This window comes from Ochotona princeps, chromosome 2, assembly GCF_030435755.1.
Source record: "Ochotona princeps isolate mOchPri1 chromosome 2, mOchPri1.hap1, whole genome shotgun sequence".
Lineage (NCBI taxonomy): Eukaryota > Metazoa > Chordata > Mammalia > Lagomorpha > Ochotonidae > Ochotona > Ochotona princeps.
Genome location: NC_080833.1, coordinates 97,555,421 through 97,583,257, shown reverse-complemented (window position 1 = coordinate 97,583,257; position 27,837 = coordinate 97,555,421). Strand labels below are relative to the sequence as shown.

The 27,837-nt window shown below is 41.7% G+C and overlaps 1 protein-coding gene across 6 annotated transcripts in view; it reads left to right on the top strand.

Annotated features, from left to right (window-relative positions):
• Nucleotides 1-27,837, top strand: part of DENND2C (DENN domain containing 2C) — a 74,402-nt gene that overhangs the window by 32,668 nt on the left and 13,897 nt on the right. For 5 of the 6 annotated variants that reach the window (XM_058660084.1, XM_058660088.1, XM_058660086.1 and 2 more), the window contains exons 2-14: nucleotides 1,463-2,467; nucleotides 2,934-3,070; nucleotides 3,476-3,588; nucleotides 4,512-4,682; nucleotides 8,197-8,293; nucleotides 13,044-13,088; nucleotides 14,933-15,120; nucleotides 20,439-20,548; nucleotides 22,120-22,189; nucleotides 22,995-23,072; nucleotides 23,935-24,075; nucleotides 24,494-24,642; nucleotides 25,411-25,588. In XM_058660084.1, coding sequence (XP_058516067.1) covers nucleotides 1,644-2,467; nucleotides 2,934-3,070; nucleotides 3,476-3,588; nucleotides 4,512-4,682; nucleotides 8,197-8,293; nucleotides 13,044-13,088; nucleotides 14,933-15,120; nucleotides 20,439-20,548; nucleotides 22,120-22,189; nucleotides 22,995-23,072; nucleotides 23,935-24,075; nucleotides 24,494-24,642; nucleotides 25,411-25,588 — 2,301 coding nt within the window. In that variant the 5' untranslated portion in view covers nucleotides 1,463-1,643. Of the gene's footprint in view, nucleotides 1-362; nucleotides 462-1,462; nucleotides 2,468-2,933; nucleotides 3,071-3,475; nucleotides 3,589-4,511; nucleotides 4,683-8,196; nucleotides 8,294-13,043; nucleotides 13,089-14,932; nucleotides 15,121-20,438; nucleotides 20,549-22,119; nucleotides 22,190-22,994; nucleotides 23,073-23,934; nucleotides 24,076-24,493; nucleotides 24,643-25,410; nucleotides 25,589-27,837 lie in introns of those variants that run through there. The other variant, XM_058660083.1, reaches the window with a different exon arrangement.

Here is a 27,837-nt window from a genome sequence, read left to right as displayed (position 1 = left end):
ATATCTCTGCCTTTCAAATAAGTAAATAAATAAATAAGTGATTTTGTTTGCATCAGGTTATCCCCATTGTTTAGTGGCTGGCAAAGTCAGCTTGCCTACAGACTTGTGGGAATGGCTTGGGTGAAAGTTGATGCAAGTCCTGATTAGCAGTTGCTCTCTCAAGAAAATTGGTGTGTGTGTGTGTATCAGTTTTAGTCAGCTGTCCTCCCAGAGCTGGGCTAAGAGATCTTCCTGCCCGTCAGTTAATCAGGGCTGCACAGCCAGTACTCCGGAAGGATGACCCCTACCTCAGGAAGTTTTGAATCAGCTGCTATTTATAATCAGTATAGAGTAGGACTTGAGTTCGGGTCTTTACCCAGTTGATAGGAAAAGGCCTGTGCCAAGTTTTGTGTTTGAGGAAACAGTGTATGGGCCTAAAAGAGTGAAGTGTCTGTGTGAAAGGAAGGAACGTGACAATGACTGTAAGTATTTTTGCTGATTTGGGTCAAGGGTGTGGTGGTAGAGATGTAGGAAGTTCAGGGACAAAGTAAGTTACTACGTTTTAGAGCAGCTGATAGTTCATGGGCACCTGGACTTTCTGTAGCCTGATGTGTATGGAATCCTGTGCTGCTAATAGTGAAGTTGAAATAAGGGCTTGTGATAGTGTAGTATTATCTGTCAGCATGAGATGGGAGTACGAAAATATCTCCTAGTATGTTTCCAGACGGCTGACTCTTTCTGAATATGTACAGAACTTTTTGGTTATTTGAGATTTATTTCTGAATATGTATTATTTTAGAATATAGCATAGGTTCTTGTGATCAGTAGGAGGTTCCATAACAGATTGATTTTGTATAAAATAATACTGTAAACTCCATATAAAACCTCATTCTGCCTAACTTTAGGAAACTAAATATGGTAGTATATTAAAGTTCATTGTTTCGGGCCCGGCGGCGTGGCCTAGCGGCTAAAATCCTCGCCTTGAACGCCCCGGGATCCCATATGGGCGCCCGTTCTAATCCCCGCAGCTCCACTTCCCATCCAGCTCCCTGCTTGTGGCCTGGGAAAGCAGTTGAGGACGGCCCAATGCATTGGGACACTGCACCCACGTGGGAGACCTGGAAGAGGTTCCTGGTTCCCGGCTTCGGATCGGCGCGCACCGGCTGTTGCGGCTCACTTGGGGAGTGAATCATCGGATGGAAGATCTTCCTCTCTGTCTCTCCTCCTCTCTGTATATCCGGCTTTCCAATAATAATAAAATCTTTGAAAAAAAAAAAAAGTTCATTGTTTCAAAGATATCATAAAAATATTTTCTTATTATTAGTATATGACCATCTTAGGAGTACCTTTATGGAGTTGAATTATATATTTTTAATATATGTAATGTGAATGAATTATTTTGGGATTAATAGTCAAAATTGTATTGGGTTTTAATTTGGAAATTGTTAAATTGTGTTAACATATTCTTGTTTCGTTTTAATAGGATTATTCAAGATAGCCATTTTTAACAAGGATCTGTGAACTAAACTTCTCTCTTTTTCGAAAGAGATTTCTAAGTTAAACATGAAGAGGAAATATTGGGACCACTTGGATTCTGACAGGATAAAGAATACAGTATTTCACAGCTACTTGTAATGGAACCTTTGTGAAATTCAGCAATTGTCATGCACCCAACTGGGAACATGGATGTTGGTTTCTCCCGTTCTGCTGTTCAGACACTGTCAAGAAGCCACTGCAAAAACATCAAACAAAAAATTTCTCAATGGGAAGGAAGGGCCAATGGTGTATCTAACCCAGTGAAGTGGCATCCAAAGGACTTCGGAGTGAAATATAGTAACTGTCACCAAGAGAGCTTTCCTAAGAAAAGTACTGTTTCTGAGGAACAGAGCAAAGAGCTGGACGTAACCAACTCTCAGGATGTGGGACTGGATTTGAATGAAGATGCAAAAAGCTTTGATCAAAGCGAGGAGGAAAGCGAGACACATGAACTTAGCACACATTTCTTGAAAAATGCATCAGAATCCAATTGGGTATGTTCTCGTGTGAAACAAATTGAAAGCTGGAAAGAAGTGGTTTTACATCCAGACACTTCCTTACCTCCAGGAAACCTCTATACCTCGCAGATATTGTGGAAGAAAATTGAATCACTTCCTCCCAATAAAATCTTAAATTTGGCTTTAGAGCGTTGTGACTCTTCTGGAAAAGAACCTCATTTCAGGGTTCTGGACAGTTCATATGGAATTACTAAGAGCTTAGAAAATATTTACTCTGAACCAGAAGGTCAAGAGTGTGGGTCTTCTATAAATCCTTTGCCAAAACCTCGTAGGACGTTCAGATATCTGTCTGAATCTGGTGTTATGCCAGGTAAAGAAAGAAACTGTGAGAAAAAATACTGTGAAAATAATTCTTGCACGGCATCTTCTTTGGCTTCCTCTCGGGACCCTGAACCAAAGAAATATGGTGGAAAAATCAGAGGGCGATCTAAAAGGTACAGTTTTTTTTTTTTTTTTTAAAATCCTGTAGCGAGTGATCTAAGTATTTTCCTTATAGGTTTATTATAGGTTTTCTTCCTTCTCTGACCCATTTATATTTCTCATGTAAATGTTAACACTTGGGAAAAATAGAAACAGCAATAGTTAAGACAGTCTGCTGACATGACATCAGAACTGTAAGGAGACAAGAACATTCTTCCATTTTGGGGCATGCTGGCCTTAGCTCCACCTTTCATTAGGGAGTAAGTTGATAAAGGGACCAAGTGGAGAATATGAAGGTGATTGCCTGGAGGTCTCCATCTTGCCACGGTGCAAACAGGGCACCCAACCTAGTGTGTTATTCTTAGCTTGTTAATAGAATTCCTTTGTAATTTTGTATGTAAATCCTTTTCTAAAATTTGTTTATATCAATTTAAAGGTTAGAATTTTTAACACTAAAACTTTAAATGTATCTCCTCTAAGGAAATCCTTTGAATTTGAGGATATTCAGCACTTTCGAAATCGGAACTCACAGAAGATTCATGAAGAACTGGGAAGAAATTCTGGTTCAGCACTTTATTACACGCAATCCGAGGATAATATCTATGAGGATATCATATGTAGGTGTCCACAACTTTGCAATTAAATATAATGAGTATGCATTTGTTGAAACCCTTAATTGTAGGATGGCATTTTCTTTTACAGTCAAGCCTGCCGTGCTCTAGGCTTGCCTTTGGTGTATAAAGTCTTTTATTCTTTAATGAATTTTACAACTGATATAATGGAATGCTCAGTTCAGAAGATGTTTATAGTATAGCATTTTGAGAGTTTTTATAACTTGATTGGGCATTACCCTGGGTTTATGAGCTTAAAGTGCCATTGATCTTCAGACCCACATCGCTGTAGCAGTGTAGAATATGAAAGCTGGTGATGGTCAGGTTTTTTGTTTCTTTTGCTGGCTGTAGTCACGCTGTTGTTATTTATTGATGTTCTTCTAAGCCTTGTTTGTCCCACTAATTTTCAAGATCCTGCCAAAGAAAATCCCTATGAAGATATTCCAGTGCAGCCTCTACCCATGTGGAGATCCCCTTCAGCATGGAAGCTGCCACCCCCTAAAAATGCTTTCAGAACACCCAAGGTATAACCAGAGGACTTAATGAAGAAAACATTGAATTCCTGCTTATTATCTCTATAGAAAGTTAAGATGATTTAACTGGGGCCAGAATCAAAAGGCATTGAAATGTAGATGTTATGGTTGGTGAAGGAATTTTTAAAAAGCTTTATTTATTTATTTGACAGAGTTACAGAGAGAGAGAGAGGGAAAGAGATTGAGAGAGAGGTAGAGATCTGCCATCTGCTGTTTCATTCCCTAGTTGGCTGTAATAGCTGGGATTGGGCCAGGTTGAAGCCAAGAGCCAGGAGCGTCTTCTCAGTCTTATGGATGGCAGGGGCCCAGACACTTAGCCCATCTTCCACTGCTCTTTCCAGGCCTTTTGGAGGGAGCTGGATTGAAAGTGGAGCAGCAGGGACAGGAACTGGCATCCTTGTGGGGTGCTGGTATTGCAGGTGGCTTTATCTGCCATACCGCAAGGCTGGCCCCTGGTAGATGATACTTGTTTCCTGTTTTATCTTTTGGACCACACAGATCTTTTTGTTTGTTTAGTGGTTGCTTAGCCCATCAAAAATGCCGAATAGGAATACCTTTAGATAAACTGTGACTTCTTATGCTCGCCACTCCCACTGCGTTTTACATTATTAATCTGGAGCCTAAATTATCCTGCATGGGCTCAGGAAGCATCAGAGCCCACTAGAAGCAAAGGTACCCTTCAGATTGTCAGTGCTCAAAGCAGTTTTGGAGGCACTTTAGATAGTAGAACTTTAGATTAGAAACGTGAGAAACTTTACAAAATGGTGAAAAAAAATTATTGTATCTCCATTTGAGACTGTTCAAAAGGAAAGACAAGATATATTTTTTTTCTGGAATATCTTTGATTTTGTATGAGAACACAGGTCTTAACCAGATGATACTTTATCTTACCAGTGCATCCTCTCCCGTTTTAGCTTCCTCCCAAACCCCTGTTCCTGCACCGGAAAACAATGGAACTTAAGAACTCGCAAGCTTGTTTGCGGTCGAAGCTCACCAAGGATACCACTTTGCCTGTCACATTAACTGAATGGAAGCTTTTCAGAGCTGGGAACGTTGCAAACAGGAAAAGGAGAAATCTTCCAAGGGTGAGGACTCCAGTATTTTCACGTTTCAACTCTTAACTTCAGCTTTTCAATAAAAGAATAAGTAAGCTTTATTTAGTGAAATGAATAATGGGTTGCAATTAGAAGATTTGGAAAGCAGCACACATTTTTTTGGTATCTGATTTTAGCTGATTTTAGACAAAAGTCACAGCTGTTTATTGGGTTAGTAAATGCTGATTGCCATTTGGGAAATACTCTGTTCCAGAATTCATTAAGTTTTTCTGATGTTTCCTGCCCCAACCCTTAAATATGTGAGAAGTTGAAGACACCATTGGTAGAAAGCACTAAACTGATCTCTCTCCTTGAGAGAGAGAAAAAGACTTTTTATTTGCCCATGATGGTGAGGGATATTTAAAAAGCACGTTTAGAGAACCTCTAGGCATCCTGCAGTTGCTGTCTCCTCCGGTAGATCATGCTGGTACAATAAAAACAGCTTCTGTCGCAGGAAAAAAAAAAAAAAAAACAGATCATATGTTCTTAGGACACAGACACCCAAGGGACTGCATTTAAGACCTGATCCTTGGAATGGCCAAAACTGATATTTAGGAGTTACAGATTGTAGAGTTTAATGAGCCCCACAGAGAGCTGGCAGTACTGTTGACCTCATGCTTCAGTATTTTACGTATGATGGATCTTTTGAACTCGGAGCTTATTGCTTTTACGATTAGAGGTGATAAATCCAACTTTTCCTTTTCTGACACTTTTCCAAACGTTTCTGGAAAAGTGGGAGAAAGAAAATGGTGATGCACTCTTGAATGTTAAGCAGAAACAGGTTATTATCCTTTCCTTCTGTAATCGTCCTTGGATGACATCCTGTTTGGATGTCTCATATGCAATGCACATTTGGGCTTTGGATTATCTTCAAGAACAACATTCCATAAGAAGAGTTTCATTTATTTCCCCTTTAATGACTACAGCTGTCCCTGGAAGGGGGACTTCACTGTTTAGAAATCACTGCTCTAGTTCCTGTGTTTCTTTCCCATCCTTTCTTTCTTTTCCTATTATTGCAGCCCGGGTTTGCTGGAGTACATTTCCCATTGTTTTATATTGTTTGCATCCAGTTCCATAGCAGTATGGTTTCTACTGTTTCTTAGAATAACCTACAGTATTTCCTGTAACTTGAAGGTATATGTAGACTCCTCTTCCTAACTCCCAATCAAAATTTAAATTGATCAGTTTAGCTCATATTTCTAGAACAGATGCCCCCCTTCTCTTTGTATATTCAGATATACCTTAAACACATTTACTTACTTATTTGAGACACAGAGAAGAGGGCCGAGGACTCTTAGAGCTCCCATTCACTGCATTACTCCCCAAATGCCTGTAATGTCTCAGGTTGGGCCAGGCTTACGCCTGAAACAAGAACCCAATCCGTGTCTCCCATGTGAATGGCAAAGATCCAACTACTTAACCATCGCTCGCTGCATCCCGGGTTTGTACTGGCAGGAAGCAGGAATCAGGAACAGAGTCAGAACTCAAACCCAAGCACTGAATATGGAATGCGGGCAGTCACAACTGTTGTCTCTAGCTTCTACACCAGTTGTCAACCCCGTTGGATTATACTTCAAATACATATTACTGACTACACAATTTGGGGTCATTGTGTACCTAAATATGTTACTCCTATAGATAGATCTTCCCTATGCTCCATAATGCTACCTTTATTATTTTGATTTTATTTGGTTTTTGTAATGGTAGTGCTTAAGAACGTTAGTAATTTTTTGGCTTGAATGCAAACTGCAGTCTTACTTTTGTTTTGTTTTAGATTTACATATTTATTTGAAGGAGTTGTAGAGAGAGGGAAAGACAGAGAAAGCTCTTCAGTCTGTTGATTCACTGCCTAGCTGGTCACAACAGCAAATGCTGGGCCATGCCCAAGTCAGGAGCCAAGAGCTTCCTCTGGGTCACCCAGAATGGCAGCAGAGGCTCAAGTTATTGGGCTGTTTTCTGCTGCTTTCCCTGGGTCACCAGCAAGGAGCTTGGTCAGAAGTGGAACAGCCAGGACATGAACTGGTACTGCAAGTGGTAACTTTACCCATTACCTCACAACACCAGCCCCTATAGAACTCTTTTTAAGAGGAAAAAAATTCATCGAAACTGTGGGAATAATTTGTCTGTTGGAAGCACATATTTCTCACTTGTCGTTTCTTGCACTGGACTGATTCACTGCCCAGTTAGTTGTTCCCAGGATTGCTAAAGAAAGTATTGCAAAAGATAAGACATGAGTATTTTTCTCAGGTAACTTTGTTGCTTGTAATTTTATTTAATCTTCTTAATAAATGTAATTATAGACATTAGATACGTTAAATCAAGATTAATACTTAATAAAAAGTTGGAATTTTTAAAAAGGAGGTATACATGGAAAAAATTAATCCATTTCTTTTTAAAATATATGTGTTGGGCCAGATGCCATAGCCTAGCAGCTGAAGTCCTCGCCTTGCATGTCCGGGTTCCCATATGGGCACCAGCTCGTATCCCAGCTGTTCCACTTCCCATCTAGCTCCTTGTTTGTAGCCTGGGAAAGCAAATATGTGGGAAACCCAGAAGAAGCTCCTGGCTCCTGGTTTTGGATCAGTTTAGCTACGGCTTTTCCGGCCACTTGGGAAGTGAACTAGCAAATGGAAGATCTTTCTGTTTTTCCTTCTCTGTAAATCTGACTTTCCAGTTAAAAAAAAAAAAAAAAAAAACACTGAAAAAAGTATGTGTTGGCTGCTCTATTTTTTTTCATTTTTATTTGTGTATGTCTGGTTCCTTTTGCCCCACTTTCTCTCTCTCTCTCACTTACACAAATACACACAACCTTTTGACAGCAACAAAGAAAAGAATTTTAATAAAGAATGCTTACTAAGTAGAGAGAAGCCATTATGTAACAACTTAAAAGCAAATGATCTGGGTTCTAATTGCTTGAGATCTGGAATGATTAGTAGAGGAGTTGAGTAGTTTTCACACTTGAGTGTATTTCAGAATTTCTTATCTTTAGGACAATTGTAGGGTTACTGCTCCAAGAAGCAAGGAGCGAGGATTTCCATTGACAAGCTTTCTAAGTGTGATTATTCTCTTCGGGAAGAATTCCTGGCTGCAGCTGTAACTGAGCCCCACCCTGCCTTCCAAGTAAATGAGTGTTCCTTCCACTTCCCTCTCTGGGCAGGCAAAAAGTTGGGTTAAATGGTCAAGGCTTGGTCTCTGTGTGGAGTACAGTAGTCACAGCTTCTGCTTTCTGTGTCTTGGAATGACAGGAATCTTTAAAACCTCATTCTAGGTTCATCGGGAGAGGAGATACCCATTCCTATGTCCCTTAGCCATGTTACGTGGTCTTCATACTGGAACAACATATCATCCAACTGAAGATTAGCATTTAAATTCAAAATTGAAAGCCCTAGAGGTTTTATTTGTAAGATGGATCTTTCTTCTGAATAAGGACCCCTAATTATAATGTCATCAAGCTATATAGTTTTTTAATATTGGTTTTAATTTGTATTTTTCTGATCCTTTCCAGCTTGTTTTGAAAATAGATGATATATTTGAATCTAAGAGAGGGAAGAAGAGGATAAAGTTACATCCTTACACTGGAAAAGAGGTACCTTCTTCAAAAGGTATGAATTCTGTTCTGTTCCAGCCATCTGTAGCTGTTGGCGTAGGAGGGAAAATCATTATGTACCTTAATGCTTGATATGTATTAACATTTTTGTTTGACTTTCTTGTTGATACAACATAAGTATAAACTGCTTTAGGATGAGGAATAGTTCCTCAAATCTTTCTATGTCAAGTGATAGCTATTAGATGAATAAATAAATAAGTAAAAAAAAGTTGTAAATTAATGAAACTCATTGGAATGGTTTAAATCACTGTTTCGCAGTTCTTCGTTGATCTGTAGGCAGTTACCAGTCTAAATTGACTCTGAGTGCAGAAATGAAAGTATTAGGTAGGCGAAGGCTGAAGCTCTCAAACAGGATGCAGGCATCCCTGTAGTGGGTAGATTAACCTGCTAGACTACAGCACCCACCCCGAAATGCTCTGAAATGTCTGTTTTACAGTTTAACACTTCACTATCTCAAAGTAACTTACAACTGAAGATTTCTTTTTTGTTCTCTGTGATGATTAAAATCAACTGGCCACCATTTTAATGCAAAATTTCATATTTATTTAAGCTTTATTTATTTGAAAGGCAGAGTGACATAGAGAGAGAATCTTGTATCAATTGGTTCACTCCCCTGATGACTGCAGCAACCAAGGCTGGTCCAGACTGAAACTGGAGGCAGGAACTGCAGCCAGGTCTGTCATGTGAGTGGCAGGAGCCCAAGCACTTGGGCCGTCCACTGCTGCTTTCCAAGATGCATTAGGAGGGAGCTGGACCAGAAGCAGAACAACCGAGACTAGAACTAGCATTCTGATATGGGATGCTGGTGTCACAAGTGGCAGCTTAATGTGCTGTGCCACGATGCTGGTCCCTTTTCAATGACTGTTATTAAAAGATATTTCACTCATTTTCTCAGTGTAAGAGATACTTTTGGTTATTCTTATTAATAATTGTTTCTATTTGTTGAAGTAAATAGTAGAGTTTTTTTTGAAGTTTTACTTATTTTTATTGGAAAGGCAGATTTATAAAGATTTTCTGTCCGCTGGTTCACTCCCCAAGTGACCACAATGAGATCTGAAGCCAGGAGCCAAGAACCTCCTCTGTCTGCCATGTGGGTGGGGGGGACTCGAGCACTTGAGCCATTCTCTGCTGCCCTCCCAGGTGCATTAGCAGGGAGCTGCATCTGTAGTGGAATGGCCAAACCAGTACCACAGGAATCGGGTTAACCTACAGCCTCAACAGTAGCCCCAAAGAACTGTCCTCATTTTACAGACAAGCTAGCTGAGCCTGAAGAGCATGGATTTGAATCAAGGCACGTGGCTACACAAAGTCCTATCCTTTTCTTTCAGCAAACAGTTAACTCCGTGTTTTTCTCATAAATCTTGATGTTTAGAAGTTTCTCTCTTTTGCACTGATCCTCAATGAGGATGTTATCAAAGGCTTTTGTTTATTCGATTTTAGGACTAGACGCAGAAAGTAGAAACTAATGATAGGTATCATAGTGAATCCTTTCTTACACATTATTATTTTATTTTTAAAATCTTTTAAATATATTTTTATTTTTATATGTATAGTTTTTGATGCATCAGTATTAATCTTTTTAAAGATTTTTAAATTTATCGGAAAGTCAGATATATAGAGAGGAGAAAAGACAGAGAAGATCCTCCATCCTCTGGTTCACTACCCAAGTGGCTGCAACCACTAGAGCTGAGCTGATCCAAAGTCAGGAGCCAGGAGCTTCTTCCAGGTGCACTTGGGTGCAGAGACCAAATTCTTAGTCCATCCTCAGCTGCTTTCCCAGGCCATCAGCAGGGAGCTGGATTAGAAGTGGAGCAACCAGGGCATTAAGCAGTGCCCATATGGGATGCCAGAACCACAGGCAAAGGATTAGCTTGCTGTACCATCACGTGGTGTCCCCTTCCTAACTGTGTAATTGTTAAAGAAAAAATTCTTCAGTAGCCAGAATTGCCAACTTCTAACACACATGCATAAAAACGGTAGTCCCTACATTGTAACCCTTCCCAAAACGTTGGTTTTCTTTTGCAGAGAAAATAAGCATTTGCCCAGTCTCCCTGATCAGTTCCTCCAGTGGGCCAGAGGAGTTTCTCTCCTGCCCCAGATCCCTTGGCTCATTCATCTTGCTCCTCACATTCTGATGTTCCTGCTTAAGTGTTTGCCAGCACATCAGCAGTGCCTAATAGCACAGGAAAGGTACACTTGCCCATTCTGCCAGAGCATGCCAGAGTTTGCCAAATAAATTCCAACCTACACATTTCTTAGTTTACTGTTTTCAGGTGTTGCAAAATGATATGTTGCCATTCTTCAGCTCTGTGTAGTTTTATGTACTGACATCACCAGTCAAAAAGGGACAACCTAGTACTTTCTTGGTCCATAGAAACTGAAATTAATAGATTCCCCTAGTGATTTATAATCCCCTTAACCTTCATTCAGTATGTCATCAAACCTGTGAATGTCAAAATGCAAAAGCCACTTAGAAGGTCCTTACTAGTTATACTGCCTTTTCTTCCTCTCTTTTTCCTTTTCTTTCTTTCTAAATACTTTATAAGCATTTAGGAGGTGCCTGCTTCTAAGGACACATTTATTCTATATAAAAAGTCTTACAGTTCATACTATTCAGACTTTGAATGTCTTCCCTTAAAAAAATTAATGTATTTTAGAACTATTTTCATTAACAGCCTATAGAAATCCACATAGCTATACCATCAGTATCTAGGTGTAAAAGAATTTTAACTGTTTCTAATATTTATTTAACCTGTGGACATTTAAAGAGAATGAACACACATGCATCCCTAGTAGCATCTTGACCTCTATGCCAAACACCTGCTACAGACAGAAACTTCGTAACTTTATATAATCAAACTTACATATGATTACACTTATGATTTCTAGGCCTGGTTTTTCCTGGAACATCTAAAATTTTACTCTTTGCATTCTTCATGTTTTACTTTAACTTTCAGAGATAATCCAAAAAATTTTTTAATTCATTTATTCAAAACCCATTTTTCCTCCTAAATCGTGTATCCAGAATTATATAATACTCCCTTGTGAAGTAACATAGCCTGTTATCCTCAAGATACATAAAACCTTACTGGGTGTCCTATTGTTGTCCATATGGGCATCCATTTGTGTCCCAGCCGCCCCACTTCTGCTCCAGCTCCCTGCTGATAGCCTGAGAAAAACAGAAGATAGCCCAGGGATTTGTGCTCCTGGCACCCATGTGGGAGACCTAGAAGAAGCTCTCAGTTCCTGGCTTCAGCCTGGCCCAGTGCTGGCCATTATGGCCATTGGAGGAGCGAATCAGCAGATGGAAGATCTCTATGTAACTCTGACTTTCAAAATAAATAAATCGTTTTTAAAAAGGCATATTGGGAAAATAAGAACAGTTCAAATCAGTTTAAACATTAAGAAAATTCATAATAGGGTCAGCACTGTGCCACAATAGGTTGAGCCCCCTGTGGCAGCTGATTTGAGTCCCAACTGCTACAACTCCCGTCCAGTTCCCTGCTAATGTACTTGGGAAAGCAGTGGAAGATACCGAGTGATACCCAGGTGAACCTCCTGGTTCATGACCTCCTGGTTGCATGAACCAGCCATCTGGGGACTGAACCAGCAGATGAAAGATCTTTCTTTGTGTCTTCCCCTCTCTCTCTCTTGACTTCAAATAAATAATGAATGAATCTTTTAAAAAAATTAAATTTATGGTGAAGGAAAGGTCAAGATGGGTTACAAGTAGCTTAGAGGCATCCTGGAAGAGGTGGAGTGTTACTTCCTGAGCCTTCCTGGTAACCTGTCTCTTCTGGCTCCCACATTTTCCATTCTGATTTTATTGTCTTGTTTAGATTTTTGTTGAATTTGCTTGATGTCCTGCCTTAGATACTTTGTTTGGGAATACATAGATGAAGATGTGAATGTGGAAACAGACTTCACTCTGAAACAGACTCTAAACTAATTAAAATGAAAGCTGTTGAGGAGTGAGGTAGAGCGTAGAAAGATGGAGTAGTTTCTTCTTTGAGTCTTTTGCAATAGATCACCTTTATACAGGGTTTTGTTTTCCACGGTTTTAGTGTCAACTGTAGCCCAAAAACATTAAATGGAATATTCCACAAGTAAATACTTTTTAAGTGTTAAATTGCACATTGTTCTAAGTTGCATGATATGAAATCTGACACCATCTGGCTGCAGCCCGCCTGGGACATGAATCATCTCTTTGTCCATCATATCCACAGCATCACAGAAGCTGTGTTCAAGTGACCCTTCCAGAGTGGCCAGACCCTGCTGCCAGTGCCTACATTATTCACCTAAGTTCATCTCATGATGTAGGCCCTCTACTGTCACGAGAAGGGTGAGGTCAGTGCCGTAAGGCGCTTTGAGAGACGCCATATCCATGTAACTTGTATGGCAGTGCATTGCTACAATTCGTCTGTTTTATTACCAGTTAGTCTCTTGTTGTGCTTAACATGTAAATTAAACATCATCATTGGTAAGTATGTGTAGGTAAAAGCTTAGATACTTTCAGGCATCCACTGGGGTCTTGGGAGAAAACTGCTTACAGATAAGGTGTGACTGGTTTATTCTCTTTTGGGACTCTGCCGACCTGGTGGAACTAAGTGGTTTGGGAACAGACTCTGCGTCCTTATTTGTCCTTACTCCAAGTCCCCAGGTCGGTGGAGGTTTTGCATTGCTCGCATCATCCTGCACTTCCTGCTGTTTGACAATATGGATGGCAATCCTTCCTCTCTTTTCAGGTGAAACCAGTGGGAACGAAAGTGATGCCGAGTATCTGCCAAAGAGTGAGTGAGTCAGTGGGGCTGCTCCCTTTCCCGTGATGATTATGGTTCTGGGTGGAGCGGCCCCAACCTTGGTGATTAAACATGTTTTCCCCACTTGAAGTTTCATTTTGTTGGCGATTTCTTCATTTTCAAAACCTGTTGAGATTTAGGGAACAGAACAGTATACTGACAGATGTGTGACAGTGTAGAAAATCTCTTAGAGTGGAGTGAGGCCAACCCGCGTGGCTTTTAGAGTGGAATGTTCTTGGGGGAACAGCACAACACTGCAAGTCTAGACATTTATGCAGTAGTTTCCTGGCAGCCAAAACACCGTACATGAATCATCCTTTGAGACAAATGCTTAGCACTAAATATCTGATTTTACATAGTCATTCAAACATAATTATTTAATTAACTTTGAAGTCTCTGACATTGAGAAAGGAAACACTTATCTCTTTCTTCTTCATAGGCATTTATATTTCCAAAGTATTGTGCTATCTACTTCATGTTAGAATATAAAATACACCATGTATTCTGGGTGTATATATTTGTCCAAACACATCTTGGTGCTTGTATCCTTCACCTAATGCATTGTTCCAACAGGTTACTTGGTTTCTGTTTGGCTGACACAGCCAGGCGTGGAAAAAGTGGGAGACATGAGATTAGCAAACTTGAGTGTGAGGCAGTTCCGTTTGACACTAACATTGTGATTAATAGGCTTGTGCTCCCTCCACCGGCCTGATTTGTTTCAGGTGTTTAACTTTATAGCATGATTGAAGGTGAAACTTAAAACATGATTGGTTTCAACCTAGATGTGTAAAGGTGACTAATCCATGGCTGCTGGCGCTGACATACAGGGCCTCGAATTTTCTCACCTTGAACTCAACCCTTTGCAGTCTGTAAGAAAGCTTTGTCTCTAACATGGAGTGTGGTAGATAGTTCTGAGGAGCCTCCTTGTATCCTGTTTATTTTTAAGTGTTAATAATATTATGATTTGTAGTGTGACTTTTTGGGGAACGATACACATCATAGTTCAAAGAGAAGAAGAAAACAGGATGAGGGTTTTTTTTATCAGTGGTTCAGAATGATATGTGAGTCCCTGGGACTCATGGACTGTTTTGTAATCACACCGTTTCCTCTGAGTTCAGAATTTGAGGGTAAATGAGAAGAGAGATGTTATCCAGTTTGGGATGCATTTAAATAGTATACTTCAATTATTTCAGTCTTTTTTCAGGAAAGTCTACTATAGATGTCTTCACCTATGTCATTTTGTTCCCTCTTGCATTTAGTACCACTTCTTGATATGAACATGTCTCCCTTAGTAGTTACATATGCCCATGAAAGAAAGGAAAGGATTTCTTTAATATGAAAACAATTGTTGTTTTTATTTTCTCAAACACATCACTTTCTCTACTTACGGTCCCCAGCACTCAGCTCTTGTCAAAGATCCCTGCATCACCCACGGGTTTCGTAGTGTTCCCAACAATATTGTTGTCACTCCAAGGCTTTTTTTCCAGGCATTTTTCCATGTGTGTTGGTGTGATGCCATGGAAGATGGGTAAACATAGAGAATGTCTTGGGACATACTAGAGTATCGGCGGGGATGTGTAGTGGCCATCCCCCTGCTAGCTGGATGTAGAATAAAAGTCCCTGGTGCTTTGATGATCTACACTTGTCCCCGTAGCATGTCGTGGTGCTTAGAAGTGTTTCTGAGTTGCAGCTGTTACTTAGTCAACATTTATTCAGCAGTAACTATGTGAATATCAGTTCTGTATGGGTCATAAGCTGTGGGTACTAGAGGCAAGATAAAGCGGCAGGGGGATAATAAATTTGAAGGAAATCACTGCTCTGTGATTTCATTACAGATCGCCACAGGCGCCTAGTACAACTCCAGCAGTCCTCCAAAAGGAACCCTCACTACCAAACCTTGGAGCGGGATCTCATTGAACTACAAGAGCAGCAGCTGTTTGAACTTTTTGTAGTGGTGTCTCTGCAGAAGACGCCATCGGGAATCAGCTACATTCCCCAAGTCATTCAGCAGTTCCCTGGCAAGGTAAGAGCACGGAGGCCAGGCAGCATCCCCACACTCCCAGTTTCCTCTCCTCTGTTACTGCCCCAGCCAGCTGCTGCCAGTACTATGCTTCTGGGAAGTCTGGCAAATGACTTTGATGATGTCTTTGTCAGGCAGAAGCTACAGCCAGTGGCGGGGTGGGAGGGGAGGCTCACACAAGCTCATTCTCCAAATTCGTTTTTCAATTTTGTATTTTTAGATTTATTTATTTATTTTGTTTGAATATCCACAAAGAGATTTACAGTGAGAAGGAAACACAGAGAGAGATCTTCCATATGCTGGTTCACTCCCCAGATGGCCACAACAGCTGCGGCTGGGCCCGTCGGAAACCACAAACTTAGAGCTTCTTCCAGGTTTCCCATGTGGGTGCAGGGGTCCAAAGATGGAAGCCATCCTCTGCTGCTTTCCCAGGCACATTAGCAGAGAGCTGGATGGGAAGTAGAGCAGCTGGGGCTCAAACCAGAGCCCAGATGGCATGCCAGCACCACATTCTTTTTTTGGCTCTTCCATTTAATAATCTTTAGTAAGTTACAAAGCCTGAATTTTCCTCATCCTTAGTGAGAGGAACAATCAATGTGGCGGAATAGGGCGATGTTGTATAGCATGGACTCTGAGCCAGCACTCTGCATTTGCCGCTTATTAGCCCTGTAGCTGTGAGCAGTTAGCCAACCCCCCTGTGCATCTCGGTTTCTTCAGGTGTAAAACATGAAGAGTCATACTAGTATCTACCCCTGTGAGTTAGAGTGAGGATGAAATGAGCTAATTTATCTAAAACGCTTAAAACAGTGTCTGGCATTTAAAAAGCTCTGTATACTGTTAGTAAGGATTTAATGAGGTCATGTTCATAAAGTGGTTATTGTAGTTCCTTGTCCAAAGTATTCAGGCAATAAATGGTAGTACCTGTTAGCACTATTACTTAGCTTGCTCTGCCTTTTTTAAAAAATAAAAGTAATTCATTTATTAACTTAATGAATATTTTGAAAAATACATGGTGTTTGCCAGGATTGACTTATGGGATAGAAATGAAAAAGATCTTATTCCTTGCCCCCACCACGCTTATTGAGCTCTTGAGCAAGCTTAAGCCTACACACATGTGGGTTTGCTGTGTATGTTGGGAGCGAGATTTATAGTGTTTTTATAAAAATAGCAGCATTTTTTGTTGCTGATATTTATAAACTGAATTTCACTTGCCGGAATTTCTGTCTTGCTGAAAAACTGGAAAGACAGCCAACTGTCAGCCTGCATTCCTAAGCTGCAGGAGTTTGCTGACTCCGGGTAAGGAGCAGCAGGGCCAGTGTGGCCGTTCCACTCAGGACACTGTGCTTGCAGTTCAGGCACTGTGGTGCTCACTTGTTTTATCTTTGACTTGGTGCTGTGTAAGTGAAGTCTGATGGGACAGTTGGACAGGTGCCAAGGTCTTTTTTTTTTTTTTAAGATTTATTTATTTTTATTACAAAGTCAGATATATAGAGAGGAGGATAGAGAGGAAGATTTTCCGTCCTGTGATTTGGATTCACTCCCCAAGTGACTGCAACGGCCGGTGCTGTGCCGATCCGAAGCTGGGAACCAGGAACTTCTTCCAGGTCTCCCATGTGGGTGCTGGGTCCCAAGGCTTCGGGCCATCCTCGACTGCCTTTCCAGGCCACAAGCAGGGAGCTGGATGGGAAGTGGAGCCACTGGGACCAGAACCGTCACCCATATGGGATCCCAGGGCGTTCAAGGCGAGGACTTTAGCCGCTAGGCCATGCTGACGGGCCCAGGTGCCAAGGTCTTAACGCCTAAGTTCATGCATGATCTTGCCTCCTGCAGCCTCTCCAAGATAGGCTCTTGAATTGACCTGTTACCTACCCTCCAGCTTCTCAGGCCTGTCTGTTCCTACTCAGTGATTACTGCCACCTTCCCTCCATGGCTTGTGGGCACAGACATGGGAAGCTGAGGATCCAGGCAAGCCTTGCCCTGCAGTATCTCCAGGCAAGGCATGGGGACAGACTTCCCTGTCACTGGCCAGTGTGCCACTTGTGTTCAGTGTGTCTTTGGGTAAGAGCAAGCCTTTCTGTTATTCAGTCCAGGTACCAAGCACAGCCCTTTGGGGTTGTCTGGCTGTGGTGGGTTAAAACAGTGACCCTGTGGAGAGATACCTGCTTCAACTTGTATATCCCTAGAGTCTCAGTTCTGAAGCTGTCCAGAGAGGAAATCCAGCAGCTTAGGCCACTTAGAGACCACCCTGCCTGCTGAGGACCCTGGGCTCCTATGACTATGAAGGTCTATACTTATACCCCATCATCCTTAAACAGTTTTAAGATATGGAATAAAAACTCCTGGAGCTGGACCTGGCTCAATAACCTAGTGGCTAAAGTCCTTGCCTTGCATGTGCCAGGATCCCATATGGGCACTGGTTCAAGTCCCAACTGCTCTGCTTCCATCCAGCTCCCTGCTTGTGGCCTGGGAAAACAGTAGGGGACGACCCAAAGCCTTGGGACCCTGCACCATATGGGAGCTCCTGATTCCTGGCTTTGGATCAGCTCAGCTCCAGCCATTGTGGCCACATGGGATGTGAACCAGTGGACAGAAGATCTTCTGTCTCCTCTTCTCTCTGTAAATCTGACTTTCTGATAAAAATAAATGATAAGACCTTTTAAAAATAAGTAAATAAATAAATAAACTCCAGGAACAGGTGTTTGGTGCAGCACTTACTTTGCCTCTTGGAACACCTACAATTCCATATTGGAGTGCCAGCTCTTCCACTTACATTCCAACTGCCTGCTAATGTGAGACTTGGGAATGAGCAGGTGGGAGCTCAAATTCTTGGGTTTCTGCCCAACATGTGGGAGACTCAGACTGAGTTTCCCACTGCTCTTGGCATTAGGCCCAGCCCTACTCACTGTGGGCATTTGGGGAGTGAACCAGCAGGAGGAAGATCTCTTTTGGTCTTTGTTTCTCTGACTGTTAAATAAAATGAAAATAATAAATAAGTAATTAGGAAATTTTAAGCCCATTGCGTGTTAAGAGACCACAGAAGAGATGAAAAATATTTGTACTTTTTTTTTAAGATTTATTTATTTTCATTACAAAGTCAGATATACAGAGAGGAGAGACAGAGAGGAAGATCTTCGGTCCAATGATTCATTCCCCAAGTGAGCCGCAACAGCCGGTGCGCGCCGATCAGAAGCCGGGAACCTGGAACCTCTTCTGGGTCTCCCATGCAGGTGCAGGGTCCCAATGCATTGGGCCGTTTTCAACTGCTTTCCCAGGCCACAAGCAGGGAGCTAGATGGGAAGTGGAGCTGCCGGCATTAGAACCGGCGCCCATATGGGATCCCGGTGGGTTCAGGCGAGGACTTTAGCCGCTAGGCCATGGCGCTGGGCCCTATTTGTACTTTTTTATCTTCTTTACTTAATTTTTCATGCCATTTGAATAAGGACCCCCACACTTTGATTTTGCACTGTACTCTGCAAATTAAGTAACTGACCCTGGTAGTGGGTGACCGTCTTAACTAGGGACATGCACTCACTCTCCTGTTACTTCCACCACTTCTCTCATTTAAGTTGCTCAGCCACTTTAGGACTTTGGGTTTGAGTTAACGCTTTGCTAAAACAAAAACACTGAAAAACAAAAACCTAGCGCTGGTGGAGACAGCTCCTGCATAGGTTCTCATTTTGACACGTTTTCAACAGTATGCTTATAATAAGTAAGCTCCTATGTTTAGTTTCTCATAAAATCTTTCAATGTAACCTGACAACACAATGCCACAGCAATTGTTGTAACAGTCTAAACTAATGTACTGTAGATAGCCTGAGTAGGTTCCCAAGAGGAGGTACTTATTTTTTTCTCCTCTCCCTGGTTTTGATCAGTCTTGCAATTGTAGGGGAGAATATTAACCAAAATTAATAGGCTGCAAATCAGATAAGGAGCCAGTGATTGGCAGTGCCTCAGGTATGTCTCTGCGTGACTCATCTGCTTAGCATCTTGGTGCTCAGGCACTCCCAGGTGGCGGGGAAGAGGGAGGGCTGATTCTGTTGTACAAAACCCTGAATGAAGGTGTGAGGAATCATTTCCTAGTATAAAGACAATGGACTGATACAGTTTAAAAATAATACAACTGATAATTGATTAGAAGGCTTTTCCATTTTGGAAGAGCTTAATATGCAAGTTGTCCAGAATGGCTGTGTTTTTCAAGTCAGGTAAAGGACAGATCATTTACATTAGTTGTCTGAAAGCAGTATGGTAACTAGACTTAGTATATGCTTGTTTTTGTGGGCCTGGCCTTACGAATTTCTAAATATCTTTCAGTGTAGTTAATGTCTTTTGGCTTTCAGCTAACATTTATTTTTATTTACTTATTTGTTTATATTTTTAAGATTTATTTATTTATTTTTATTGGGAAGTCAGATTTCCAGAGAGAAAGAGAGACAGAGAAAGATCTTTCTTCCGCTAATTCACTCCCCAAGTGGCTACAACGTCTGCAGCTGAGCTGATCTGAAGCCAGGATCCTGGAGCTTCTTCCGGGTCTCCCACTCAGCTGCACAGTCCCAAGACTTTGGGCCATCCTCAACTAATTTCCCAGGCCACAAGCAGGGAGCTGGGTGGGAAGAAGAGCAGCTAGGACATGAACCAGCACCCATATGGGATCCCAGTGCATGCAAGGTGAGGATTTTAGCCACCAGGCTGCTGCACTGGGTCCTCAGCTAGCATTTAATGTACAGTGCCACACTGACACTTAAATAAAAGGGTATTCCATGTGCAAATTTTACAGGAAGTTGCAAGCCAGTAATTAAGTAAGCAAAGATTATATGCTAAAGAGAAGTGATTATATACAGGGTAGATTTAAAAATATTGTTTTCTAAATATTCACCTGCCTTTTCAAGCTGCTCTGATGACTGATCAGACACTTGTCTTGAGCTGACTAAATTTATTTTATGACTATACTGTAGAGTGGATTTTTATTTATCCTGTGTACCATAAGTCCTAAGAGTACTGATTTCCTATTATGTTTGAATCCTGAAGTAAGATTTCTGTTGCTGGATTAGAAGCTCAATTCAGCCATCTCTCCCAGGTCACATTATAGGATCTCTATAGGCGCCCTTTCTCAGGAACTGTAGGATCCTCTTTTTCTGAGGAACTTCCCCAGTGCATCTTCAGTCATTGTCAGTCTTTGTGGCCTGTTTTGCTAAGCACAAAGCTGTGCTGAGACAACTGTTCAGGCTTAGTAGGGACCTATTTTCCTGAGACCAGAGTGAGCTTTTTAATTCTTGACTCCACTCACACAGAAAAGTAGTCATCTTTACTGTTATCTTTTTCAGGGTGATCATGGCTACAAGCAATCCAAAGACATGGAAGAGAGGCTCAAAGTTATCCCCAAATTCTGTTTTCCTGATTCCAAGGACTGGGTGCCAACCTTAGAACTCAAGAGGTATGTGGGCTACTTTTTCTTTGTTTTGTTTTGGTCTACTTTTTCTAATTTCTCTTTCTTGGAACTGCAAAAATAGCTACTGAGTATTTGAGAAATGGGCAGAGTAGGAGGGAAGCTACAGGAGCACTAAGGATGCAGTGGGAGGAGAGGAAGAAAACAGAACTAGAGCACTTCCTATGTGCAACTCAGAAAAGAAAGACACAGTAATTTCCTTGTCGAAGTGAAGTTTGACAGTCTCTGCAGCTTGCCAGGTCTACAGAAAAAATAGGTCTTCCCATTAGAAATTCCCCCAAGTGGATGGAGAAGGAAAAGAAAGACTTGTGCGTGAGGACTCTGCTGAAAAACAGAAAAGACAGCAGTCTTTGTCTCATTCTTCAAGGTGACAGAGGAAGCCACAGCCCGATGATATGTTACCCTGTGGAAAATGATAAAAAGGGAGGTTCTGGTTTAGAAGGTGTAGGCATATTAAGAAAGAAAGTATTAAAGAATTTTTTCTAGATACGAAGAGGAAAAGTACCATTTATAATCATTACTCTGTCTGAATCCTGCCTGAAAATAGGTAACTGCTCTGTTCAACAGTGTAATTATTGATGACATTACTTAGGCTTAAAAAAAAATGAAGCTTTGTTTGGTTAACTATATCCCGTGCTGCTGGCTTGCTGGATGCCAGGCTCAGCTGTTGCCTGAGTGGCTCTGCCCATAAGCCTCCACTACCCCCACACTAAGCTGCTGCTGTCTCATGACCAGTTTGGCCTGATCCCGGCTCTCGTCTCTCAGCCGTCCATGGTGCTATGTCTGTGCTGCGAGCTGTATTAATTACATAAGCAGTTCTTTTGTGTTGGCCTGGCTGTTACCCCAGTGAATTCTACCTGTCAATTCCAGAATGTTTGGAAAAGCAGAAGTTAGATATCGCCAGCAATCTGGCTAGATATAGTTACTGTAAATTTTTTCCAATGTTCCCTTCCAGTCTTATTTTTGACCCCCCCACACACATCTGTACATGATTCAAATATGAACTTCTTAGATTAATGCATTTCGATTAGGGGCATCTTTAGGCTTTTTTTTTTTTGGTAAATTATCTTTGCATATCTTTAACCCATGTTTCTAATCAATTGGTATTCTTCCTAATGACTGTTATATATTAAGGATATAATCTTTATTGGTCTTTACTTCATATGTCCTCTTATAACTAAATTGAATTTGAAGTGGGCATATTAAATATAAAAATCCTTAATAGTGTATCTATGTGATTAAATTGGAATTTGGGCAAAAGGAAAATAGACTTAATAGCTAAATAAATTAATAAATAGCTATCAATAAGTTTAAAAAGGAGGCAGTGACATTGATAGCTTATTCCATACCTAATTCCTCACTGCAGCCCAAGGCAAGGCATTGTCAAGAGATAGACATTGTGTAACAGGAATATGACATGCAATAAATACAGTGTTAATACCTTCTCTTTGACACAAATTGACTTGCCTTGGACCCTAATTTTTAACTCTTTTTTTTTCCGTGAGGAATACCGTAAATGGTTGTTGGGGTCTTAAAATAACTATTGGCTGTTTTTGCAGTGAAACCTTCTCCTTTGTCTTGACTGGTGAGGATGGCAGCCGGTGGTTTGGTTACTGTAAGAAGCTCTTGGTAAGTACCACACTGCTGCTACAGAGCTGGTCAGATAATCAAGTTAGACTGGCAACTGAGTGCCACTCAGTGATGTTCGTGTTAAAGAGGCTATATGAGCTTTAAATAGCAAGAACAAGGAGAGAAGTAACCGCAAAGTGTTCCATTTTGCTCACTGGCTCGTTGTTTTCTTTGTTTCGTGTTAAGGCAGGGTTAGATAGAGAGAGACAGCTTCCTTCACTAGTTAACTCTGCAAATGGCTACAGCAGCCAGGGTTGGGTCAGGCAGAAGCAAGGCGCCTGGCATTCCGTTTGAGTTTCCCACATGGCTGGCAGAGATCCAAGTACTTGGGGCATCTGTTTTTGTTTTTTCCCGAAGTGTTAGTACGGAACTGGTTCAGAAGTGGCACAGCTGAGACTTCCAGTGAGAACTCTGCTGGGATGTCAGCATCGCAGGCAGCTTAACTCGATGCACCATGATGCCTGTCTCTTGCTTGCTTACTTGTTTGTTTGCTTGCTTGTTTATTTGTAATAGAGAAATTACCTGGTGACTCGTAGCTGAATCTGGTTGTAAGCACATTTGAGGCACAGAGTGGAATGAACCAAACAAGGGAGTTCAGTTCTTCAGCAAACACAGCAGGGCTTTTTTCACTTACGGGTGCCTCCACTGACCCAGGGGTAACTCATGCTATCAGTCTGATCATTTTTCCCATCTTCATTGTTCTTTTAGAAGAAGGCCCTGGTTCCCTCTCTGTTCTGAAGAACATTAGTAGTCCAACTTAGCAGAGACTTGGGCTGTCTGATTTTGTGTTGATTTTTCCTTTTAGCCAGAGGGAAAAGGAAAGCGACTCCCTGAGGTGTACTGCATGGTCAGCCGCCTGGGCTGCTTCAATCTGTTTTCAAAGGTGAGTGGAGCAGAGGCTGTGCCGAAAGTGGCATTCTTTCTGAGCCTTAAGGAGATTTGAATTGCTGATGACATCACTGGGCAGAAAGGTTCTCTCATGGTAGATTAGGAACCGCAGTTTTAGGGGCTTAAATGTAGATCTTTAATCGCGCTGCCATTGTTTTATCATCCTCACTTTGTTTTGCTAAAACTCCTGGCTCAGGGAGATCATAGCAGGAAGCTCCTATTGCCTGCTGTCTTTCCTAGACCCAAATTGCAAGATGTCATTGTTTGTGTTACCTTCATTGTCCTTTCTTAGTGAAGTGAAAAAAGGACCCTCTTCTAAAACAAAGCTAATTTTTATTTTTGGCTTTCTTTTTAAAATTTATGTATTTATTTAAAAAGGCAAATGGCACAAAGGGAAACACAAGGGAAATACATTCACTGGTTCACTGTCCAAATGGCAGCAATAGCCATGATTGAACCAAGCCAAAGACAGAAGCCAGGAACTCCATTCTGGTCTCCCATATGGCTGGCAGGGCCCCAAGCCCTTGGGCGACTTCTGTTACTTTCCCACATGCATTAACAGGGAGCTGGATCAGATGTGCAGCAGGTGGAACTCAAGCCAGTACTCTGATATAGATGCCAGAATGACAAGTGGCATCTTAACGTGCCATACACCAGCCATAAAATTGAAGTATATTAGTAATTTCTCGTGATGCTGTAGACACTCTCAAGAGATATAAAGAATGCCTTAATGATTTTTTTGTTGGTTGCAGAAGCTGATCTTTTAAATTTTGTTGGTGTCCTGTTCAAGTTTATATGGCAAGGTTGGCATTGTATTTTTTAACTGAGCCCATAATAAAAAGGTTTTCTATGTCTAGATTCTGGATGAGGTAGAGAAGAGAAGAGAAATGTCTCCAGCCCTTGTTTACCCATTCATGCGAAGTGTCATGGAAGCTCCTTTTCCAGCCCCTGGACGCACCATCACAGTTAAGAGCTACCTCCCTGGGGCCGGAGATGGGGTAAGTTGAGCATTTTAAAAGGTGTAGTGGCTGCCAAAATGCAGGCCTGGTTCTGTTAGGTACAAGTTTCTAAAAGCCTGCTGGCATAGTTGCCCCTTTTCCCTAAATTGTGAAGAATGTTTTGTTTTTGTAAAACGCTGGTGAAACAGGCAACTGGTTTGTGAGATATGTAGAACTGAGAACTCAGATTTTCCACTGTACATAGACTGAGCCCCTTCTTAGTGATGGTTTCAATTTGATACATAAAAGATGAAATAAAGAATCAGAACTTTGCAGAATACAAACAGACTGTCTTCAGAGTCTTGGGATTAGAGGACTGTCAGTCTTGAACTTGGGGGAGAGTGACAGAATCTGTTAGTGTCATCATTTAGAAATTGTTTTTCAACATCAGCTCCCTGCTTACATTCTTATTTTTCAGTCTATTGAGCTTTGCCGACCACTGGATTCCCGATTGGAGCATGTTGATTTTGAATGCCTGTTTAAGTGCCTGAGTGTGTGTCATCTCATCCGGGTCTGTGCCTCTCTCCTTCTAGAGCGGAGGGTTATCTTTGTTGCCAACAGCCTAAGGTAATATTGAATAAATGAAACCTATCATTTCATGCCTAGTGGTACTATTTTAAAATGTGGGCCTATATTTTAAAATGTAGGATTAATCTAGTCTCTCAGTTACCAAATCCTGTAGAAATATGGATAATTTGTTTTCAAAGATTTAATGTATTTTGGTTGAAAAGGCAGATCCACAGAGAGAAGAGACAGAAAGATCTTTCATCTGCTGGTTCATTCCCCAAAAGGCCACAATGGCCAGAGCTGAGCCAGTCCAAAGCCAGGAGATTGTTCTAGATCTCCCATGTGGGTTCAGGGTTCCAAGGCTTTGGGCCATCCTGTGCTGCTTTCCCAGGCCACAAGCAGGAAGCTGGATGGGAAGTGGTGCAGCTGGGGCATGAACCTGTACGCATATGGGATGCTGGCTCTTTCAGGTGGAGAATTAGCCTATTGAGCCTTTGTGTTGGCCCCTCAAATAAATTTTAAGAAAAAAAATTCAATAAATTAAGTAGGATGTTAGAAATCAATGGATATTCATATAGTTGTTAATCTGTGGTCACTAGAGCATTAGTTTGCACAATATTCCCTTTTGTAACTGAGATTTTGCTTTCTGTAGTTTCAGTTACCTATGGTCAACTGTGGTCCAAAAATATTCACAGAAAATTCTAGAATTTCTAGAATAACTTTTATTATGGTTTATTGTTATGATTATTCTCTTTCATTATTAGTTATTATTTTTTTACTATGCCCTTACTTTGCCTAACTGATGTGTTTGCTTTCTTCTGTGGCTAGCACACTGTCTAAATGTGGCCATGCTGTGGTAGCCACACTGTACCCCTTCACCTGGCAGCATACCTACATCCCAGTTCTACCAGCATCCATGATTGACATTGTGTGCTCACCTACTCCATTCCTGATTGGAATCCTCTCTTGCTCCTTACCACAGCTCCAGGACCTACCCATTGAGGAGGTGAGATGGAAAAAATGCTACCAAGGAAAATACTGGAACACAGAAAACTAAAAATAACCAATCTTTTATGAGTGGTAGCATTTTTAAAATAAATGCTGATATTGTAACTAATATATTATTGTGATACCATAGCTTTCTGCTTTTTAAGTGAGGAAAATTCTGTGCTACACATGAATACTAAGTTTCATCTCATTTATAGTAATGAACCATGGACTCACTCTTATTATTGTGACAGGTAGATTCATATTTTTTTTAAAGATTTATTTATTTTATTACAAAGTCAGATATACAGAGAGAAGGAGAGACAGAGAGGAAGATCTTCCGTCTGATGATTCACTCCCCAAGTGAGCCGCAATGGCTGGTGCTGCGCCGATCCGAAGATGGGAACCAGGAACCTCTTCCGGGTCTCCCATGTGGGTGCAGGGTCCCAAAGCATTGGGCCGTCCTCGACTGCTTTCCCAGGCCACAAGCAGGGAGCTGGATGGGAAGTGGAGCTGCTGGGATTAGAACCGGCGTCCACATGGGATCCCGGTGGGTTCAAGGTGAGGACTTTAGCCGCTAGGCCATGGCGCTGGGCCCTAGATTCATATTTTTTAAGATTTATTTTTTTAAGTATTCATTTGCTTTTATTGAAAGGCAGATATAGAGAGGAGGAGAGAGAGAGGAAGATCTTCCATCCATTGATTCACTCCCCAAGTGAGCGCAACGTCCGGTGCTGAGCCAGTCTGAAGCCAGGAGTGCAGGATCCCAAGGCTTTGGGCCATCCTCGACTGTTTTCCCAAGCCACAAGCAGGGAGCTGGATGGGAAGTGGGACCACCAGGATTAGAATTGGCACCCATATCAGATTCCACCGCATGCAAGGCAAGGACTTTAGGCACTAAGCTTCTGTGCTGGGCCCTCAAACAATTCTTTTCCAAATCCATCTGTTGAATTAGGACTGAGAAATCTGATTTAACTCTCTTAATGATTTCTTTTAAATATTATGTATTTGTTTGAAAAGTAGAGAGAGTGGGAAGGAGGAAGGAAGGAAGGGAGAAAGAAAGAGAAAGAGTAAGATCACTGGCTTACTCCACAAATGGCCACAGGTATGAGCTCTAGCCCAGGCCAAAGCAGAAACTCTCTATCCTGATCTCCCACCAGGAGTGGCGGGGGCCCATGCACTTGACTCATCTTTCACTGTCTTCCCAAGCACATCGGCAGAAAGCTGGAGTGGGAAGCACTGGTGTGAACTGGAGCTCTGAAATGGGACACTCGCAGCATCACAAGCAGAGGCTTAACCCACTGCGTCACAAAGCCTGCTCCACCCTCTTCATGGCTTGTACAGTGACATAGTATAGTCTAGATTGCAGCCCTTTTGTACATAGTTTGTCTTTTTATTTTCCAAAATAGTGTTTTTAATGCATAGAAGTTCTTAATTTAAAGAGATTAAAGTTACAAGCCCTTGGGCCCGGCGGCGTGGCCTAGTGGCTTAAGTCCTTGCCTTGAAAGCCCCGGGATCCCAAATGGGCGCTGGTTCTAATCCCGGCAGCTCCACTTCCCATCCAGCTCCCTGCTTGTGGCCTGGGAAAGCAGTTGAGGACGGCCCAATGCATTGGGACCCTGCACCCGCGTGGGAGACCCGGAAGAGGTAGAGGTTCCAGGTTCCCGGCTTTGGATCGGCGCGCATCGGCTGGTTGCGGCTCACTTGGGGAGTGAATCATCGGAGGGAAGATCTTCCTCTCTGTCTCTCCTCCTCTGTGTATATCTGGCTGTAATAAAATGAATAAATCTTTAAAAAAAAATTACAAGCCCTTTCCTTTGTTTTTGCTATTTCTCTGTGGGCTGCTTAAATTTTTAGGGTTTTATTGTGGTTTTTAAATAGATTTTTTCTTTTTTTTTTTTTTTTCGAAAAAAAGGTCTTTTTTTTTTGAAAGGCAGAATTACAGAGGGAGAAAGATGTTTAATCCACTAGTTTACTCCCCAATTGGCCACGGCTGTGCCAGGCCAAAGCCTGGAACCCAGAGCTGCTTCTGCGTCTCCCTTGTGGGTGCAGGGTCCCAACTGCTTAGGCCACCTGCTGCTGCATTCTCAGGTGCATTAACAGTGAGCTAGAACAGAAGCGGAGTAGCTAGGTCCTGAACTGGCACTCATATGGGATACAGGCATTACATGTGGGGGCTTAGCCCTCTACCTGTCAGTGCTGGTCTCGAGTTTTTGTTTTTGTATTAACTTCATAAAAATGTCCTTCTATTTTAACTCCTTTTTTCCC